Source organism: Melanerpes formicivorus, unplaced genomic scaffold (assembly GCF_026170545.1).
Source record: "Melanerpes formicivorus ecotype bairdi unplaced genomic scaffold, bMelFor1.0.p_v2 SCAF_2, whole genome shotgun sequence".
Classification (NCBI taxonomy): domain Eukaryota; kingdom Metazoa; phylum Chordata; class Aves; order Piciformes; family Picidae; genus Melanerpes; species Melanerpes formicivorus.
In genome coordinates this window covers 20,116,923-20,137,770 of record NW_027142354.1, presented here as the reverse complement: position 1 = coordinate 20,137,770, position 20,848 = coordinate 20,116,923, and the positions used below count along the sequence as shown (strand labels likewise).

The 20,848-nt window shown below is 41.2% G+C and overlaps 1 protein-coding gene across 6 annotated transcripts in view; it reads left to right on the top strand.

Moving 5' to 3' along the window:
• Positions 1–20,848, top strand: part of UTRN (utrophin) — a 389,650-nt gene that overhangs the window by 92,017 nt on the left and 276,785 nt on the right. For all 6 annotated transcript variants that reach the window (XR_010989004.1, XM_068152489.1, XM_068152498.1 and 3 more), the window contains 9 exons: positions 1,277–1,396; positions 2,093–2,194; positions 5,583–5,690; positions 6,078–6,257; positions 7,874–8,040; positions 9,038–9,161; positions 12,323–12,410; positions 15,741–15,976; positions 16,231–16,411. Coding sequence is in view for 5 of the 6 variants with exons in the window: in XM_068152489.1 (XP_068008590.1) it covers positions 1,277–1,396; positions 2,093–2,194; positions 5,583–5,690; positions 6,078–6,257; positions 7,874–8,040; positions 9,038–9,161; positions 12,323–12,410; positions 15,741–15,976; positions 16,231–16,411 (1,306 nt within the window). In the remaining variant the exon portion in view is untranslated. The remainder of the gene's footprint in view (positions 1–1,276; positions 1,397–2,092; positions 2,195–5,582; positions 5,691–6,077; positions 6,258–7,873; positions 8,041–9,037; positions 9,162–12,322; positions 12,411–15,740; positions 15,977–16,230; positions 16,412–20,848) is intronic.

The following is a 20,848-nucleotide window of genomic DNA, read 5'->3' as shown; positions in this document are numbered from 1 at the left end:
GTAGAAAGGAATTGGAAGTTTCTGGAGCTGAAGACTTAAGCACTGATGACTATAGCAGGAAGCAAAACCTGTAGGGGAAATTGTGTTCCACTCACTTTGTGTAGAAAATGCGGCCTCTCCAGATAAACTGTTGGTGTGAGGGACAGCATAGAAAGTAATGTGGATGAACTTGTCTTTAATGACTTGCAGGCATTGCTAAAGCATGCTTGAGACCTGAAGATTTAAATAAGTGGGAGCTAAAACTATCAGGAAGGGCGTCTCAAGTCACTGATTTCTGCCTCTGATGTGCACAATGTTTTGGAAGTGGTTTGTCTTTTAGTTAAGTTTCCAGATAGGAGTCCAGCCTTTCTAGCCTGCAGTGTTTTGTGGGTTTTTTTGAAGTGAGTGATGGCCATTTAATACTTCTTGTGGTTGTGCCTTTGGTTTTCATATTCAGTGCTGAGGTTTGACCACCTTTGCAGCATGGGGCACACCTCACAGGGCAAGAATTGTGGAATGTTTTCAGTCTGTGTAATTCTAAGTCCCACATTTACATTAGGCATTCCTCTGCCTTCAACGTCTGGGGAGCTGGAGGTGTGTGGTTCACAGAGTAGCTTAGAATATTCTGGGATGAAAAGTGATATTTACACTACTGTAAAGGCATATTGATCTTGCAGAGGTATTTTGGAGGCAAGCTTTAACCATGAACTTGGTTCTGTTAGAAGTTGTCTGAATATTTAAATCTCCAGATTATATCAAAGTGATCAGATGTGTATGTTTTCTGCAGTTTTCTACTATTGTCTTTCAACACCATGTTCAATTTGTGGCACTGCTGAAACTTTGGATAACTATGTTGTTAACTGCTAAAAGACAAATGTTCTTAGTGATTTTTCTTTTTTACACCCCCCCACCCCCCCCCATTTTGGCATGCCCTAAGATACTTGCTTGTTAATAATAATAGTCTTTTATAGAAGCACTTGAGCTCTGTTACCTGTAACAGCCATACCAGAAAGTCAGTGCAGTTACCATGCAGTTCTAGCCTGGTGTGGTGCATACAGCTTAAAGCACTCCATATTCTCACATTTTAACATAATGGTTTGGAGTTCATTTTGAGCAATTTATTGCATTGAACACTTATTACATTTATTTCAGCTGTGCAGTGATTCCCAATGGTAAAATGTGTGCTTAATTGTTGAATCTGAGGTACTTTGCCACAGTGGTTGTTAGACACTGTGACTTAAATAGCAGATTAACAAAAATATATTGGAAATTGGTAACCTCTGATTTGCTGTTCTAGTGCCTGCAAAGTGACCTAGAGACAGAACAGGTGAAGGTAAACTCCCTAACGCACATGGTCGTCATTGTCGATGAAAGCAGCGGGGAAAGTGCAACAGCTCTTCTGGAGGAACAGTTGCAGGTAGAATGTTAGAGCTCTCTTTAACTGTAGCTCCAGGCACTTACAACCTCCACATATAATTGCTAATCATCATTTTTGTGTTTAAAGACAATTTGTACTAGGAAGTAAAGTAGTGTTTGTGTGTGTATATATATATTTTTAGAAGTAATATAATATAAAGAGTTATTAAATTTGCTCTGCAGAAGTACTTTGGTGACTTTCAAACTCAATTCCCGGTGAGTGCAGCTATTCACATTCCCAGTTCCCTAGGCACTTTTGTAGTATATCCTTCCACCAGTTGAACTCAAATGGGAAGATGTACAGTACAACACTTATTTCATATAAATAACTTTCATTAGGAAGTTGATACCCAATGGGGGAAAATATTTGAAGGCATGGGCACAAATTATCTGGGGAACATAGTGTGAAGTATTTTTTGGGGTCTTGTCATAAGTTAGACTGTAACTCAAGTATAGAGAGTGTGAAACAGTTCATTGAAATTGAATTCATGCTACTTTGTTCACTGCTTTTGAAGTCAATCATAATAGCTCCCTGACTTCAGCAAAACCATATGTGAATGCTCTTGAAGGTTTTAACTTCCAGCTTTGAGTGATACAACAGTGGCAATTACTGGCAAGGAAGTAGCTACGATGTAGAAAGAGGTTACTGTGAGTTTCTTTTGAGGCTTGTGAATGTTTGTGTGTCTTGCCTTTGTAGAGGCTTGGCGAGCGGTGGACAGCGGTTTGTCGCTGGACTGAAGAGCGACGGGTCAAGTTGCAAGAAATTCAGCTTTTATGGCAGGAGCTGCTGGAAGAACAGGTTAGTAGCCCTTCAGATACCCAAAGTGACTGGTTGATCTGAAGAGAAGAAAAATCAGCCAAACAAAAACCTCACAAGCCTCTTTAAAAGGGTTTAACAACACTCAGAAAAAAAGCCCTGGAAAACTCGATTTTATGTTCTTGTTTAGATTCTCAGTGTTTCTTGAGCAGAGTAGCTTTGCAGCAAAAAAGAAGTATTTTCCTTAAGTAAGAAAGTTAATAACTCCTTATAAAATAACTTTCAAGAAAGCTTACAAAGTGGCCAAGAATTGGGAATATCCATGATAACAAAAGTAACAATGCATTACTAGGTATTTGGTGGTTTAATTACATAAATTTTACTAATTAAGGTATATGTACTTCCAGCATGGAAACATGAACATGTTTGTGATCAACTAATCAATATATAGTGTTTTCAAAATCAGCACCATAAACCATGGTCAATATAGTGAAGCATGCAGCTTGTCTCATTTTGCTGAATTTAGGCAAACAGTTGAATTGTGAAGGTGATGGCATTGTGAGTTTTTCTTCCTTTGATATCACACATTTTACATCTGTATTAAAGATAATGTTCAAACACAAGTTAGTGATGGCACTGAAAATGTGGTAAGATAACTGTGTGTGTTACATTGGCATGTCTAGTCCTAGAGTTTATTTTTGTCTCTCAGTTTAAAATACTTGATGGCTTTTCCTTTGAAGGTTTTACTTAAATCATTTGGTTTTCTTAAATGATGGTGTTTATTTCTGTAAGCTATTGTTATAACTCTGCAGTACACACAAATTTATATTGTTTTTTAGACACTTAAGAGGAGTGGAGCAGTGCTGATATAGCTGTTGCTATCTGTCACAGCCTGGTTTCTTTGACAGGGATGTTGTGTCTGCATTTTTGGGGGTTGCATGTGTATTTCTCTCTGACCTCTTCTGTATCTGCTGTATATCAATAAGCTGAATTTGCAGCTCTTATAATCTTGCTGTTAATAGAGTACCAAGGCTCAGATTCTGTTTTATCCAGTGCCAAGTATCTATTTAGGTACATTTCTTTAAATTAGCGTGTGGGCATACGTATGTGTATGTACATATGTAAGTTCTGTGTAAGGATTTTCTGGCAGCTCTTGGGCGAGATAAATTTCTGAGTTGAGAAATAAGGATTGGGGAATGGAATGAAGCTGGAGGTGGGGAGATTCAGACTGGATGTGAGGAGGAAGTTCTTCACCCTGAGAATGGTGAAGTCCTGGAATGGGTTGTCCAGGGAGGTGGTTGAGGCCCCGTCCCTGGAGGTGTTTAGACCAGGCTGGACGAGGCTCTGGCCAGCCTGATCTAGTGTGGGGTGTCCCTGCCCATGGCAGGGAGGTTGGAACTAGATGATCCTTGTAGTCCCTTCCAACCCTGACTGATACTATGATTTCTCAAAAATCCTCATTCTGTAAGTCAGGGTGAAGGCTTCAAATGCTCTGTTTTGATGACCCTATGTGACCATGTTTCTCTCCTCTTCCACGGTTACATTTGTCTGGGGGAAAGTGACCACTCATTGACTACTGCAATGCTTGTTAAGAAAGTAGTGGAGTTGCTTTGCATTCTTTTTTTATTTTTTTTTAAATAGTATGTAATTATTTTGCTCTGTAAAGCTGAAAAAAATTCATTTGTGGTCTATTCCATGTAGAATTTCAGATAGGCAGTAATGAGGAAGTAGAAGTTTATTTTAAGTGGTTTTTCAACTCTGAACAATGCATTTATTGCCAACAGGTTTGAATACAATTCTCTGTCCTCAAGAATTATCAAGAGACCTATGAAAATTGCAATTTGAAGCTAATTGAAAACTTTTGTGTTAACGAACTGTTCATATGAAAGTAACTAAAACATTCAGTTACTGTAGCTTTCCATTTTGCCCAGCCAGATGGAGAGATTGAGCAACGTGATGCATCAGCCTTTTTGTGGCTGCCTGGAAAATGTTTGGAAACCGCATTGCCAAGTCAACACAAACCTTACCATTCAGGAAACAAATTCTTCAATCAGTGCCAGATATTTTCTAGCACTGTGAGAATCATGTTTCAGTTTTCCATGGAGACTGATCATTGATTGCTGATTTAGCAGAAATTAATTGAATACATTGAAGGGTTTTTAAGCTTCCTTTGTGCATAAAATATGTTGGCTGGGATGCCAGCATGATATTTCCAGAGTGTGGTATTATAATTTCATTTCTCACAGCCTTATGACATCTCACCACTGTTGTATTTGCTATCTTTGTTTTGTTTATTGATGTACACTGGCAATGTAAACTGCCTTAATCCTATGGCCTGAAAGTTGATGTAGTTAGTTCTGGGACAATGCCAAAACTATACCACTAGACTGTGGTGCCCACTGGCTGTACTGAAGTGTGTTGTTCAGAGAAGAAAAGAATCTGCATTGCTGTATCACTTTATTTATATGGCTGCTTTAAAGCACTAGAGGAGTAACAGTGTTCTAGTGGCCATCCGACTGAGCTTCAGAGAGAGCCCAGTATAATTTAGCAACCTGTTACAACATATTACGTATAAAATCCTTCCTAACACTTGGTGCCAGTTATTCTGGAGTTTCCGTAGGAGTGCTGTGACTGAAGAAAAGCAAGAAAGCAACACCCAGGACAGCTTTCCTAAAAAAAAACCCAAAAAACACCCCCCTACGCCCACCCCCCCAAAAAAACACCAAACAAAACCCACAACCAAACAAAAAAAACCAACCCACCAAACCCAACAACACGAAGCCAAAAACCCCAAACAAACAAATGATACCACCACCACCAGACAAAACCCCACAAACCAGAAAAAGCTCAAGACCCCTGAGTTATTGCTTATCAGGACAGACTGCTTCAGCATGCAGTAGTTAATGAGATAGTATTTGCTGAAGATATTTTGCAATTGGAAGTAGGTACAGTAAACAGGGAGGTAACTAATTAGTATCATGTCTTTGGCTGCCTGGACTAAAAATAACTCTGAATTATGAGTGGTGTAGCTTCTGTGGGAAGATGTTTATAATGGCTGGTTTTGAATCACAGAGTAAGAAGGGTGGAGAATGAAAGAAAAATGACATACCATTTTCATGTATTTAATCCTAAAATAATTTCTAAGTCCCACATCATCTTTATGGGGGATCTCTTGTTGCTATAACTAACTATGTGGGAAGTGCTGTGGTATATTGAGGAATGGTTTTATTGAAATTGTTTTGTTACTTAGTTTTCTGATCTGTTTTTTTTAATACCTTTTTTTATTAATGCCAACTGAAATTCCTGCATATAAGACTGCAGAAATATGCTTTGAATGCAAAGATCCTAAAGAAGGAATTGTCAGTAGCAATTTGACAAACTTGCTATTTTCTTGTGCCCCCCCCCTTTATTTTTTTTGTATGACCTGCAGTGCTTATTGAAGGCTTGGTTGACTGAGAAAGAGGAGGCTTTGAGTAAGGTCCAGACAAGCAACTTTAAAGATCAAACAGACCTGAGTGTAAATGTTCGAAAGCTAGCAGTGAGTATCACTATCCTGCTCTGTCCTGTCAAACCTCATAGGCTAAATGAACTGCAAATTACTGTTTAGAACCCAGTAAGAGCTGTGAATGCATGGTACTTTGAAAGCCAGGCAAATATCCTATCCTTGCCAAATTCTTGATTTTAAAAACACTCGATTTAAAAAAAATATGTACAGCTTACTCCATCGCTTTTCCAAGGTGGTGAGCCCTGTCTCAGGGCTGTGCTCTTAAGCATGTTTGTTGGTGCTTTGTTACACAGTAGACAGTTTTGAAACCTATGGTACATCTGACTCAGCTAGCATGTTTTCCCTCCCTGCTATGGAATTAAAAGCCAGGAGTTGGTGAAATTCTTGATGTCATCTTTTAATGTTTTCTTTTAACTTCAGATTTTGAAAGAAGACATGGGTATGAAAAGGCAAACGCTAGACCAGCTAAATGAGCTAGGTCAGGATGTCGCCCAAATAATTGGAAATGACAGAGCATGCAGTAAAATTGATCAGGATCAAGAAGATCTAACTCAGAGATGGGACAGTTTGGTTCAGAAGCTAGAAGATTACTCAAACCAGGTACTTAACAAGACAATATTACTTTTAAGCTATTTAGGTGTCTGTATATGTGCAAACCTTGGTGATACTGTGAGCAAAATTGCCCAAGCAAATTCTTGGCATCATGCTAAAGAAGTAGGTGAGTGCTCTTTCATGACTTTATCTGCTGACAAAGTTGCTTTCATTTTTTGCTCTTCAGAACCCCGAGTTGTTAACCTGACTATTGCTATCACAGAATCAGCCACGTTGGAAAAGACCTCAGAGATCATCAAGTCCAACCTATTACTCAATACCTAATAGCATTACTTATTTCTCACACAGATTAAGCTTCATTTTTCTGATAAAGCTGGCTTGCTGTGTATTATCAATCAATATAAAAGTATTTAAACATTATAAGAGTGCTGGAACTAGATAGAATCTGATACTAAATGAAAACAAAGGCAAAACTTAAACCCCAGAATAGATAGATAAATAAATGGGAGTCACTCATAGAGCGTAAATGCTTGCATATGATCTCTCATCTGTTGAAAATGGAGTAGTTGTTTGTTTTAAATAGTGCTGAATAGTCAAGCTGGTTTGTTAAGTGTTTACTTTGAGTGCTCCATGTTTTTATTTAGATAGAACTCCCATTGGCTCCTTTGAGAATTTTGTTTGATAGTTTTGTGACTCATGTCCTTTTTTACAGTAATAAAATACTATGATGAAGGCTGCAGCACTGATTTACAAACAGTTGGTGTGTAGTGACTGATTTGTGTAGTCTGAGTAGGTGTCCATTTCAGCCATGTGGCTCTAATTTGTTCTTACATTTAATTCAAGGCAGTGGGGAGTGCCAAATCCTGTCTTCATTTTTTCACTTTCCCTCCTCTAAATATGGAACACATAGTTAGAATGTACAGGTTGATTCCCATGAGACTTACTTTATATTTTGTTCAAGTGTGGAAGGTTTATATTGACTTCAGTGAGTGTTTGAGTCAAATCCACTGTTTATCAGCTCTTTTTGATATCTACGCTTGGTTTTATGGTATATGAGTATAAAATATAGAATAGTATATTAATAAACCTAAGGATCTTAGTTCTTTCTGTGCAACAAGCAATAAAGAGATAAAAGAAGTGTTGTATACATTTTTAGTTTTGTTTTTTAGAATAGAATTAACCAGGTTGGAAAAGACCTTTGAGATTGAGTCCAACCTATCATCCAACACTATCTAATTGACTAAACCATGGCACTAAGCACCCCATCCACTCTCTTCCTAAACATCTCCAGTGATGGTGACTCCACCACCTCCCTGGGCAGCGCATTCCAATGGCCAATCACTGTTTCAATGAGGAACATCCAGCCTAAAGCTCCCCTGGTGCAGCTTGAGACTATCCTCTTTATTTTTAGTTCACTTGAACTGGCATGAAATTCTAACTGAACTGAGGATTTTGATGCTTGATTCCTATCTGTAAATTGAGAATAGGGAAATTTTTCTCAGCAGTGCATCTGTGTTAAAGATACTTCATGACAGCTAGACATGGTCATTTGTAGGAGTCAATAGATGGGCTTTTATGATTGGTGAATAAAAGTAACTAAACAAAAGCAATTCAGCTTCTGTTAAAAATGACATTTACCCCTTTTGTTAAATTATTTTCTGTAGGTAACTCAAGCTGTAGGAAGCATAGGGATGTCACAGGTCTCACAAAAGACTGCTGCAGAAACATTATTGAAGGAAGAGGTAGTGGTTAAACAGCTCCGACAAGAGTTGCCTCCACCACCACCCCCAAAGAAAAGGCAAATCCCAGGGGACAGTGAAACAAAGAAAAAGTAAGTATGTCACTGCCATTTTCCCTTGCTCACTAGGTGCTAGGTAGGCTCATATCTTTGTCATGGCTTCGATTCCACTTTTGTGTAAGTGAGGGATACTTAAGTTTTGACTGTAAAGTTGGGTTTGAGGACTGTGAAGAAAATGTTATGTACAGCCTTGTTAACAGAGTGGGAGAAAACCTGCAGCTTCCTTTGGCAATGGGGGTGTTTTGTTTCTCACAAAACTGTGTCTTTAGACTTTTGTATCTCAGCTCCTTTGCTGAAAGACAAATAGGTATTTGTTGTTTTTTTTTTTTCTTGAAAGACATCTCATCTTTGGTTAAAAAGGTCAAAGTGCCATGCAAACCTGTGACTAACAGTGACTACTGCATTTGTTGGTAGGCTGCTATATTCCATATTAGAATTTAGATTATGTTAAGTTGTATAATTGTAATATATCCTGACATGTGCTCTGTGTAGTGTATCTGTTCTTTTCTCTAGCTCTGTAGAACATCCACCCTAGCCAAAAATATTAAGCTGTATTCAAAAATGTCCACTGTCACTGCCATGAGTTCTTAAGCTGCTAGCTTTTTCAAATGAAATAGTACTGCAGACTTCTAGGAAATTTAGAACTGTAATTCTTATTTGTCTTGTTCCTGAGGTTTAGTTTGTTACTTGTAAAATATTCATCATTGAGAGATATGTTTTGTGCCATGTTAAAAGAAACAGCAATAGTTTGCATGAAGGTATGTATGAAAAAAAATAAGAAGAAAATTGCACTATTCACCTGCGGTTTCCCTCAAAGTTTAACACCATGGACATAATTTTTACTGTGGTAGATTTTTGAAAGTCTGCTTCTGTACTGTTGCCTATGAGTAGTAATACAAGAAACATGAATCTCGTTTGCAGCCTTGCTTTTTTGGGGATTGAGGAATGTGCTGACCTTTAAGAGTTCTGACTTTTAAGACAGTGTGACTGAACAGGGGAAATGACAAAATTGTTTGGCCTTTTAAACCAGGTTTGATGCTGAAAGCGCTGAGCTCTTGAACTGGATTTCAAAATCAAAATCTGCAATTCAGACCACAGACATCAAAGAGTACAAGAAGATGAGAGAGACTTCAAACATGAAAGAAAAGTTGAAGGTAAAATGTGGAGATAGTGTTTCCCCATAACTGTATATTTTGTCTCTGAACTGGGTGTCAGCTGAAGGTGTGGACTGATGTGCATGCTTTGTGAGGATTAAATTAGGCTCAAAGGGGGAAGAGGTTAAAACCAGACACACTAGAGATGAGCCTGACGACAGCCTACCGTCTCACTTGAGGTGGTAGATGGCGGCAATATCAAATTTGTCCGTGACAAGTGGTAGGAAGACACCCCAGGGTTTAGTAGGGTGAGGTGATAGTTAGGGCCTCCAGCCTGTTGCCCTGAAGCATGCTGTGAACACTGCAGCAAAGGCAAGGTCTTACAGAGCTGAGCCATGGTTCTCTGAGGTAATGGGAGACAGGAGGGTACCTCCCATGAAATGCCTTGGGGGAACAGTGGGATGCCCCTCTAAGAAGGTGACATGGCCCAGCTGAGGTGCCTCTACACCAATGCACACAGCATGGGCAACGAACAGGAGGAGTTGTAAGCTACCCTACTAGGTGAAAGCTATGACATGGTGGCAATTATGGAAACTTGGTGGGATGAATCCTACAACTGGAGTGTAACTGTCAATGGCTACAAGCTGTTCAGAAGGGACAGGAGAGGAAGAAGGGGTGGAGATGTTGCCCTCTGTGCAAAGAAGTGGTTAGAGTGCGAAGAGTTGTTGCTAAAGAATAGCTATGAGCTAGGAATTAGGAATTGCGACAATAAGGGGAGCCTTGTGGTAGGAGTCTACTACAGGCTGCCTGATCAGGTTGGCCTGCAGTGGTCATACACTTGTGCACTTCACTGTCTGAGGAATATGAAGCCCAGGAGAAGCATAGTTAGGACTCTCAATTGTAGGAAAGCAAAATTCCAGCTCTTCAAGGAGTTAGTAAATAGGACTGTCGTAGGGTTGGAAGGGTAAGGCCCAAAAGCCTCCTCCCTCCCCCCTGTAATGTAAAGGTAAAGAAAATTGAAGGGAAAGGAAAAAAAACTCACAGCTGAATGAGCAAAGCAGTGGAGCTGTATATTTACAAAGCAATGTAGGATATGCAGGGGAATATATACAAATTTACAATATGTACAATATATACAAAGATATACAATAGAGTAGCACAGAAATGAGAGTTCCCCCCTCTGCTGAGGGGGGTTTCCCACCTCCGCTCTCCCCTCTCTCCCCCTTTTCCCCAGAATAGGTTAGAAAAGAGAGAGAAAGAGAGAAAAGAGAGAAAAAAAAAAAATGTTAGAAGCAGTTTGTGTTAATTGGAAGGGAGTTAATACCGGCCTTTATCAGTTTCAAGGCCGAAGCCTTGGCAGAAAGCCCAGCACAGAAAGCTGCTGCCCGAAGGAAAAGCGGAAGCAAGACTGCAGAAAAGTGCTGGAAAGCCCAGTATACCTTCCTGCACTCCCAGTTCAGAAGGTGCTTCCTCCCACTTCACCAATGAAATTAGTTTAGATTCTTCTTTCGTTTACCAACATCCGTCCACCATATTCCCTTTCTTAAAGGCACAGCCTCAAACGGTCACAGACTCCAAACAAAACAGCCCTCGGGGACAAGGGAGTGGAATGTTGCTGGCAGATCTTTAAGGATGCTTTCTGTAGAGCACGAGAGATCTCAATCCCCACATATAAGAAATTGAGCAAGGAAGTCAAGAGACCACCACTGGTTGAGCTGCTGGTCAAACTAAAGGGCAAGTTAGGACTACACAGGAAGTGGAAGAAGGGGCAGGCATCCTGAGAAGAGTATAGGGATGTTGCCTGGTTGTGTAGGGATGAGGTCAGGAAGGCCAAGGCATAGCTGGAACTGAACTTGACAAGGGATGTCAAGAAAAACAAGGAAGGCTTACAGGCACATTAACCAGAAAAGTAGGGTTAAGGAAAGTGTACCTCCCTGATGAGCAATAGTGGGAAACTTGTATCAACAGATGAGAAGGCTGAGATTCTCAACAACTTTTTTGCCTTAGTCTTCACTGGCAGCCCCTTGCCTCATGGCTCTCATGTTGATGGCCCACAAGATGGAGACAAAGTACCTCCCACTGTAAGTGAAGACAAGGTGCATGATCATCTGAGGAACCTGGAGATACACAAGTCCATGGGACCTGATGAAATGCATCCCAGAGTCTTGAGGGAATTAGCTGATGTTAGTTGCCAAGCCACTCTATGGTATTTGAAAAGTCCTGGCACTTAAGTGAAGTCCCTGGTGCTGTCAATATGCCAAAGGGACAGAATGTCGTCCAGAGGGACTTGGACAAGCTGGAGAGGTGGCCTGGGTGAACCTTATGATGTTCAACAAGGGCGAGTGCAGGGTTCTGCGCCTGGGCTGGAACAATCCTCACGATCAATACAGACTGGGGGATGAGGTGTTAGAAAGCAGCCCTGTGGAAAAGGACTTGGGGGTGCTGATGGACGAGAAGCTGGACATGAGCAGACAGTGTGTGCTTGCTGCCTAGAGGACCAATCACATCCTGGGTGGTTGGGGCCCCATCCAAGTGAGGCTCTGGGCAGCCTGGTCTAGTTGAGGGATGTCCCTGCTTACTGCAGAGGAAGTTGGACTAGATGACCTTTGGAGGTCTCTTCCAACCCAGACCATTCTATAATCCTAAATCCTTTCAGTTAAACAGTTTCAGAACTGGACATACATGGATTTCTGACAAGCTTAATGCACATTTTTGCTGATGTTGGGTTGCACAATCCACAGGAAATTTGAAAAATGGCAGATGTCTCCTCTGCAGTGTGTATTCAGGATTGGTATCTTTTTCACTAAGCTGCATATTTTGATTTAATATTTCACAGCTGGAGATGGTTTTGAGTGGTATTACTTCTATAATTTTGGCAGACGTGGGACAGTGGGCTACTCAGGGACACTTTGAATCATGCTGTGACGTTCTGTGCACACTGTACTTGTGTTTTACCTGGTGTCCCAATATCTGATTTTACGTAACAAGATCAACACTCTTTCAACAATATTTTATTCCTGGTGCTAGCCTGGTACTTGTGAGAACTAACTCCTTTGACATTTATTTTCTGAACAAACTGAGCTAATGTGTATCTTAGAAGGTGCTGGATCCAAGAAAACTGGAATATGTTTTGCTAGTAGTGGGAAAATACATGTTATGGGGGAAAGCCAAGAAAAACATTACTCTCTGCAAACTGTAGTCTTTTGCTATTTACTTTGTAGGTTATTGAAAAAGAGAGAACTGAAAAGATCCAAAAATTAGATGACCTGAAACAAAGTGGACATACTATTTTGGATCAAATGGGAATGGGTAAGCAACTTAGAGGTTTTTCTGTTTTTTAATTTAATCAGATGAGTTACTGGAAAAGTGATACTGAAAGACGCTATCTCCAATTAAGCATCACAATATATTCTTTCCCTCTCCTTCCATTTTCTGTCCTTCAGAGACACTGGTTATTATTCCTGTTACTAGTTACTGATATGTATGTGTGTGTGTGTTTATTAAAGCTTGTAGAAAAGCAATATTGATATTCTTTCTTTAATGTGTGTATTTTCATTTAAAACCTTTTAACAATTGTTTTTATTGAAATTGAAATAATTTTCTGAAATGGTGGCAACATGCTTTAGGGGAAAGGACTTGGTTTAATTTTAAATTATGTGGTGATAGATTGGACTTCTTCATGATCTCGAAGGTCTTTTCCAACCTGGTCTTTTCCAACCTGGTTTATTCCATTCTACACAACTTTGAATTATAACTTCCTCAAGTGGAAATTTGAAACCAAATTTAATCTTAATAAATGTGTGTATATTTCTTTTTATTCCTAGTTTTCTTTTCTTTTTTTTTTTTTTTAATGTAAAAACTGTCATTATGTTTTGTTGATGCAATCATAATTTATGGCTGAAAGGCAAGAGAGAAGCCTACATGCTTGAGAAAATGATTGATTGTCAATTAAAACATTTATCCCTGGAAACATACAATCATTATCAGTGAAAGTCAAATCTTTTAAGTCTTGCCAAAATCTTGTTTCACAATGTGACAGAACTGCATCAGTAAAATGTCAGCTTCTCCATAAAAGAGCTGTTCATATCATCCAGAGACAGTCTTTTAGATCTGCTATGGACTTGGATTCTGGTGAAATTGCCATGATTAGCAGCATTCAGACAGGTGAAAGGATGGTGTCAGTGCCCTGCATACTGACCAATATCCCTTTTGGAAAGTGCTAATTTCCACTGAATTTTGCAACTGTACCTTTCTTTGGTTTTCTTTTCCATCCAGCCCCTTCGCCTGTATGCCCCTATTTGCTTAGTATCTCCAGTCCTTACCTCTTTGTCTACTACAGCTGAAGCTTTTCAGTGTGGGTGCCATTGCTCTGAAGCTGATTTGACTTGGAGTTTGGGTTATAAAAATCTGTAGCTGTTCCCTCCCTTCCCCTCTCTTTTTATAAACACCTCCACCTGTGATAGGTCATGGCTATGAAGCTAGTATCTGTCTATCATCACTAGAAATGCGTAGCTGAAAAACTGCTTTGTGTTAACAAAAAATAAGATACAGAAATTGCTGCCTAATTATTTTCCATCCTAAAGGTTGGGTTCTGCAGAAAATAACCAATCTACAGCCCCTGGTAATATGCTTTGTCCAGCTCAGAATGACAGCCCTTCTCTAAAAAAATTGGACTTGGCTACACCTGTGTGCACAGCACTGGCATGTGTGTATGCATCCATTTGTACCTTTGGGGTATGAACAGGATGTGCTGTGACCGACCATTGCGTGCATACTTCTCTTACGTGGCTCAGTCCAGCTGCAGTGCTTCTGTGTTGTAGACGTGCCAAGTGTATGGCCAATGTGTGAAGCACAGGGAGGATCTATAGAGTAGAGCCTGCAAGTGCACTTGTAGAAGCTAACTGGCTGACTACCCTGAACAAAGCACTGGGCTCCACTACACTGCAGTGGTGCAGCAGAAACCCCACTCCATTTTACTTTCCTCATACTTGGATCTAAGTGACAGAACTGTTAAGTCCAAATGACCCTATACACCCTATATAAAAAAGGTGATACTTTGAAGGCAAATCTGTGTTAGAAAGCTACAATGGCAAGAATGCACTCTTGAATGCACATAGCACTGGCACTTCCTATGTATCAAAACTGTCAGTTACTTCTTGCATTTGAGGAAATCAAGTAATGAGGAATGGGTTGGGAGGTCTGTTCACTTATGCTACACAAGTAATGCATTGATTTGTCAGATGGTGTAGCAAGCGCTTCATGTAGTCACTGTCAATGGCAAATAACCTCATGTTTTGTCATGTTGCTTTTGTTGCTGTTCATATTACCTAGTTATTAATCTTGTTTGCATGCAAACACAGATTCACAGAATGGTAGGATTTTGAGTGACTTCCAGAGATCATCTAGTCCAACCCCTCTGCTAAAGCAGGTTTGCCTAGATTAGGTTACACAAGAACTTGTCCAAGTGGGTTTTGAAAGCCTTCAGAGGAGGTGACTCCACAGCCTTTCTGGGCAGCCTGTTCCAGCGTTGTCATTCTCAAAGTAAAGAAGCTTTTCCTTAAGTGAAACCACCTCTGTTTCACTTTGTGCCTGTTGCCCCTTATCAGGGCAACAAACTGGGCACCATTGAGAAGAGACAGAACCCATACTCTTGTCACCTGTCCTTTAGATATTGATAAGATCCCCTCTGTCTTTTCTTCCCTAGGCTAAACCACCCAGGTATCTCAGCCTTTCCTTGTAAGAGCAATGCTCTAGTCCCCTAATCATCTTCGTGGTCCTCTGTTGAACTCTCTCCAGTTGAACTGGTGTGCCCAGAACTGGACACAGTCCTCTCTAGGGCAGAGTAGAGGAGGAGAACCTCTCTTGATCATACCAGGGTAACACTGGCCTTCTTGACCACAAGAGCACACTGCTGACTCCTGGTTAACTTGTCCACCAGGACTTCCAGGTCCTTCTCTGTAGAGCTGCTTTCCAGCAGGTTAGACCCTAACCTGTATTGGTGCATGAGGCTATTGCTACCCAGGTGCAGGACTCTGCACTTGGACTTCATGAGGTTCTGCTCTGCCCAACTCTCCAGCCTGAACAGGTCTTGCCAAATGGCAGTACAGCCTTCTGGTATGTCAGCCATTCCTCCCAGTTTTGTATCATGGTGTCACTATTAGCCATTGTTCCCCTTCTTTCCCAGGCTGACAGAATTTCCATCCACCTTTTCATTGGCTTCACTGCTACCTTCCAACTTGGTGCTTCCCTTTTCTTTGTGGAATCTAGAATACCTTTTAAAAACATAACTTCATGGGAAGCTTATTTAAATAAAGCTTAAGTGTATTTGTATCAATGTTGAGACAGGAATCATGATTAAGGGAATGATGGTGGTCAAGAGTCAGCTCATTGGTATAAGTTCAAAAGTTATCAATAGGAAAGAAAGGAATTGGAATACCTTGTTCGTTTTACTGTTAATGTAGAAATAAAAAGGTGAAACACTGTTAGTATTAAGTACAGTTATATGGATAGGGGAGTTGGAATTATAATTTTGCATGTTAATGCAAATGTGCACCTGTAGTTGAAGAGAGGAGAGGTTAAATGTCTATTAATAAAAATATGTTGCAGTTAATATAACAATAACTTATATAATCTTTTTAGAAGGACTTTCTACAGTGGATATAAAAACAGTGATGGAGAAAATATTGTCAGAGTGGAAAGATGTGGTTCAATATCTGGAAGAAGTGACTAGAAAGATAAAGTACCAGGAAGAGATAAATGCTTATTTTAAGGAAATGAATGAGCTTGAGAAGACTGTAATTGAGAAGGATGCCTGGCTTAGGAATGACGCTGCTTCAGCATCCCAACCCTCAGCAGTCCTGAAAGACTTATGTCAGGTAAGTCTGGCAAAAGCTGTTAATTTTGACTGGAAGCTGTTAGGAGCACAGAATATGCCGGAGGAGCTTGGCTTAGTAATGTAGCTCAAAATGTCTGAGGCATCCAGGACACCTGATTTAACTGGAAGATACTGGTACTTATGTCACAGGAGTAATTCAGCATTGTTGTAACTCAGAGGAGCTGTCCTGCAGTAGCTTGCTAAAATCTTTTTGGAAGGTAAGTGTGAGATTTGGGTTTGTTTTGAATCTTTCAGAAAGAGTTAACTCATCTTGTAAGCCTGACTCCATGGTTGGAACATCTTAAAGCCACCTGCAAGACACTCACCTCTCAGCCCCTGGCTCCAAACTTCATTCAGGAGAGCCTGAATGGCTTTCTCGATCACTTCAGATTGACTCGTCAGAAATTAGAGGAACGTCACCAGCAGCTGAAGAAAGGTAAACATATGTATACACACAAGCATTTTATTTTAACATGAGGTACCTGTGTTGTTTTGAGGTGTGTGGAACTCACAGAATTGTGTTAGAGTTTTCCTACTTATTCTGGGAGTCTTTGGGTCAGGCTGACTAAATCTTTTTACCCACCTAACACTAGAAAATTTATTGCCCTGTGATGTTAGAAGTGATTATGCAAGTGTGCAACATTCCTGAAATCATATTTAAAGAATTAGGAAAACATATTTAAGGTGTCTAATGTGTTTTGAAAAGCTGTGTCTCTTTCACATAGAAAAAAAATAATACTAGAAATGAAAACTGGAAGATTAGGCGAACCTTGTAGAATTGAAGTGCACATATGAAATTTATTCTTTTTCACAGCTTTGAGCGTATTAGTCATACATGATTCCTTTTGGAAATTTTGTCTTTGAAGTGAGTTGGAATCTGGCTTTCTTCTCTGGCACTTCCTACTTGTGTTTTTGTTGCATTAAAATTATGATTATGAGTCTTCAAAACGGTCATGCTGGCTTCTAAGGGATTCTAAATGTAGTACACAAAATATGTAGCTCTATTAATATTTAAGAGCTGAATATCAAGAGCACAGACCTATATGGAGATTTTGTTTCCTTAGTTTTCCTCTTGTTTCTGTGGAATTCAAGGAAGTTTTTTGTTAACAGCTCCAAATGGAAGAGCATTAACACTGTCTATGACTAATAAAAATTGGCTTAATTATGAAATTGTTAGGCTGTATATATATATATACACACACACACTGTGTTGCATCATGCCTGCATGTTTCAATTATAGAATAGAATAAACCAGGTTGGAAGAGACCTTCAAGATCATCGCATCCAACCCACCTAAACAACTGTCCCATGGCACCAAGCACCCCATCAGGTCTCCTCCTGAACACCTCCAATGATGGTGACTCCACCACCTCCCCTGGCAGCCCATTCCAACGGGCAATCACTCTCTCTGTATAGAACTTCTTCCTAACATCCAACCTAAACCTCCCCTGGTGCAACCTGAGACTGTGTCCTCTTGTTCTGGTACTGGCTGCCTGGGAGAAGAGACCATCATCCGCCTGTCTACAACCTCCCTTCAGGTAGTTGTAGAGAGTGATAAGGTCACCCCTGAGTCTCCTCCTCTCCAGGCTAAGCAACCCCAGCTCCCTCAGTCTCTCCTCATAGGGCTTGTGTTCCACACCCCTCACCAACTTTGTTGCTCTTCTCTGGACTTGTTCCAGCAAGTTAACATCCTTCCTAAACTGAGGGGCCCAGAACTGGACACAGTACTCGAGGTGTGGCCTAACCAGTGCAGCGTACAGGGGCAGAATGATCTCCTTGCTCCTGCTGGCCACACTGTTCTTGATGCAGGCCAGGATGCCATTGGCCCTCTTGGCTGCCTCGGCACACTGCAGGCTCATGTTCAGCCTACCATCAACCAGCACCCCCAGGTCCCTCTCTACCTGGTCGCTCTCCAGCCACTCTGACCCCAGCCTGTAGCACTGCATGGGGTTGTTGTGGCCAATGTGCAGAACCCGGCACTTGGATGTGTTAATTCTCATGCCGTTGGACTCTGCCCATCTGTCCAGCCTGTCGAGGTCCCTCTGCAAAGCCTCTCTGCCCTCCAGCAGATCAACTCCTGTCCCCAGCTTGGTGTTGTCTGCAAATTTACTGATGATGGACTCAATGCCCTCATCCAGATCATCAATAAAGATGTTAAAGAGCACAGGGCCCAGCACTGATCCTTGGGGCACACCACTACTGACTGGCCGCCAGCTGGATGTGGCACCATTCACCACCACTCTCTGGGCTCGTCCCTCCAGCCAGTTCCTAACCCAATGCAGTGTGCTCCCATCCAAGCCATGGGCTGACAGCTTGACCAGCAGTTTGCTATGGGGGACGGTGTCAAAGGCCTTGCTGAGGTCCTGGTAGACTACATCCACAGGCCTCCCCACATCCACCAGGCGGGTCACCTGCTCGTAGAAGGAGATCAGGTTGGTCAGGCAGGACCTGCCCTTCCTAAATCCATGCTGGCTAGGCCTGATCCCTTGGCCATGCTGTAAGTGCTGTGTGATTTCACTCAGGATGACCTGTTCCATAATCTTGCCGGGCACTGAGGTCAGGCTGACAGGTCTATAATTCCCTGGCTCATCCAACCGGCCCTTCTTGTGGATGGACACCATGTTGGCCAACTTCCAATCTTCTGGGACCTCTCCAGTGAGCCAGGACTGATGAAAAATGATGGAGAGTGGCTTGGCCAGCTCATCTGCCAGCTCTCTCAGCACCCTTGGATGGATTCCATCTGGTCCCATGGTCTTGTGGGGATCCAAGCTGCTGAGGAGAGCTCCAGCTACCTGTTCCTGGAACATAGGGAAACTGTGCAGCTCCCTGGCTCCTTCTGCCAGCTCTGCAGGCCAGCTGTCTGGAAGACTTTCTGTCCTGCTAGTAAAAATTGAGGCAAAGGTGGTGTTGAGTACCTCTGCCTTTTCCTCATCCTTTGATACAATGTTTCCCTCCATGTCAACCAAGGAGTGGAGGTTGTCCTTGCCCTTCCTCTTGCTATTAATGTATTTATAGAAGGACTTTTTGTTGTCCTTCACAGTAGAGGCCAGACTAAGCTCCAAATGTGCTTTTGCCTCCCTCATTTTCTTCCTACATGATTTAGCAACATCTTTAAACATTCCTTGGGTTGCCTCACCTCTCTTCCAAAGGTGATACACCCTCTTTTTTTCCCTTAGCTCCATTAAAAGTTCATGAACCATCCAGGCTGGCTGTCTGCCCTGGTGGCTCATCTTCCGGCACATTGGCACAGCCTGTTCCTACGCCTTCAAGAGTTCTTCCTTGAAGCAGGTCCAGCTCTCCTGGACCCCTTTATTTTTAAGGGCTTTATCCCAAGGAACCCTCTGAATTAGTTCCTTGAGTAACCTGAAGTCCGCTCCGGCAGTCCAGAGTGGAGGTCTTCTTGCTGCCCCTCTTAGCTTGACCGAATACCGAGAATTCAATTATCTCGTGGTCACTGACCCCCAAACACCCTCCAACCACCACACCACCCACCAGCCCTTCCCTGTTGGTGAAGAGGAGGTCAAGCATAGCTTTACACCTGGTAGGCTCACACAGCACTGGGGATAAGAATCTGTCCTCTGTGCACTCTAAGAACCTCCTAGACTGTCTCCTCTCTGCTGTGTTGAGATCCCAGCAGATGTCAGGCAGGTTGAAGTTGCCCATGAGAACAAGGTCAGGCGATCTTGAGACAGCCTTAAGCTGCCTATAGAATGCTTCATCAACATCTTCTTACTGGTTGGGTGGTCTATAACAGACTCCAACCAGGGTGTCTGCCCTGCTGGTCTTTCCTCTAATTCTTACCCACAAGCACTCAACCCGATCATCACTAATCTCCATCTCAATGGCATCTAGTGCCTCCCTAAAGTACAGGGCCACCCCTCCACCCCTTCTTCCTTGCCTGTCTCTCCTGAAGAGCGTGTATCTTCATGTAGAAAGCTGTATGGGTAACATGTTTGTCTGCCATGCTCAAATGACAAGGTATGCTTTCATTCTTACTGTAAGGAATGATTATTTTGTGATTGTTCTGAATTCATGGATTTTAGAATGGTTTTATTGGTATTGGTGTATTTTTTAATTATTGCTTGATGTGACAAATATTAACTTTTTTCTTATGCCACACATCACTTGAGGCCTTAGTATACTTGAACCAGTTACTACTTGGTAAAAACACCTTCCATAATTATAATATATTAATTTCCTATTTGTGTGTGGTTTTGGTGGTGGGTTTTTTTAATGATAATTTATCTGCACATTGTGTATTAAAGAACAGATGGAAATCTCAGTTCACAGTTTAATTTGTTTATTTACAGCATAGTTTGAATTACTGTAAGTTAAAAGAACTTCCAGAGTTGGGAGGAACAAACTGGTAGTCACATTTAGGCGTTTATGAACTTGGCAGACTTTGACTGATGAAGTCCAGCTCCTTCTGGACTGATGAAGTCCATGGCTCTTTTTTGAGCTTCTGAAAATTCCCTCAGAGATGGGACTGAGTAGTACTCTATGGGCATTTTTTTGCAAGAGTCTTATTTTTTTTCTTCTTTTTTTGTGTGTCTTTTTGTCAATGGGACTTAACTTGAACTGTTTTCTTCTCCTTCAGGATTTGCTGTAGTTTAGTGAAAGTACATCTATTTGCTTTTTAGTGAATTCTTCTTTTTTTATTCTCCTTCCCTCTAAATTTATCCTGTCTTTTTGAAAAGAGGAAGCTAGATAACTGATTCTTTCTAGAAGTGTTGACTCATTCCTTAGTTATAAATGGTATGGCAGTTCTGACAGTAAGCTGTTGAAAAGCTACCTGGAGAATCAGAACAAGGCTTAGATTAATTTTCACTTGTGGCAGTAACAGAATTGCTTTGAAATCCAAGGCCTAAGAATG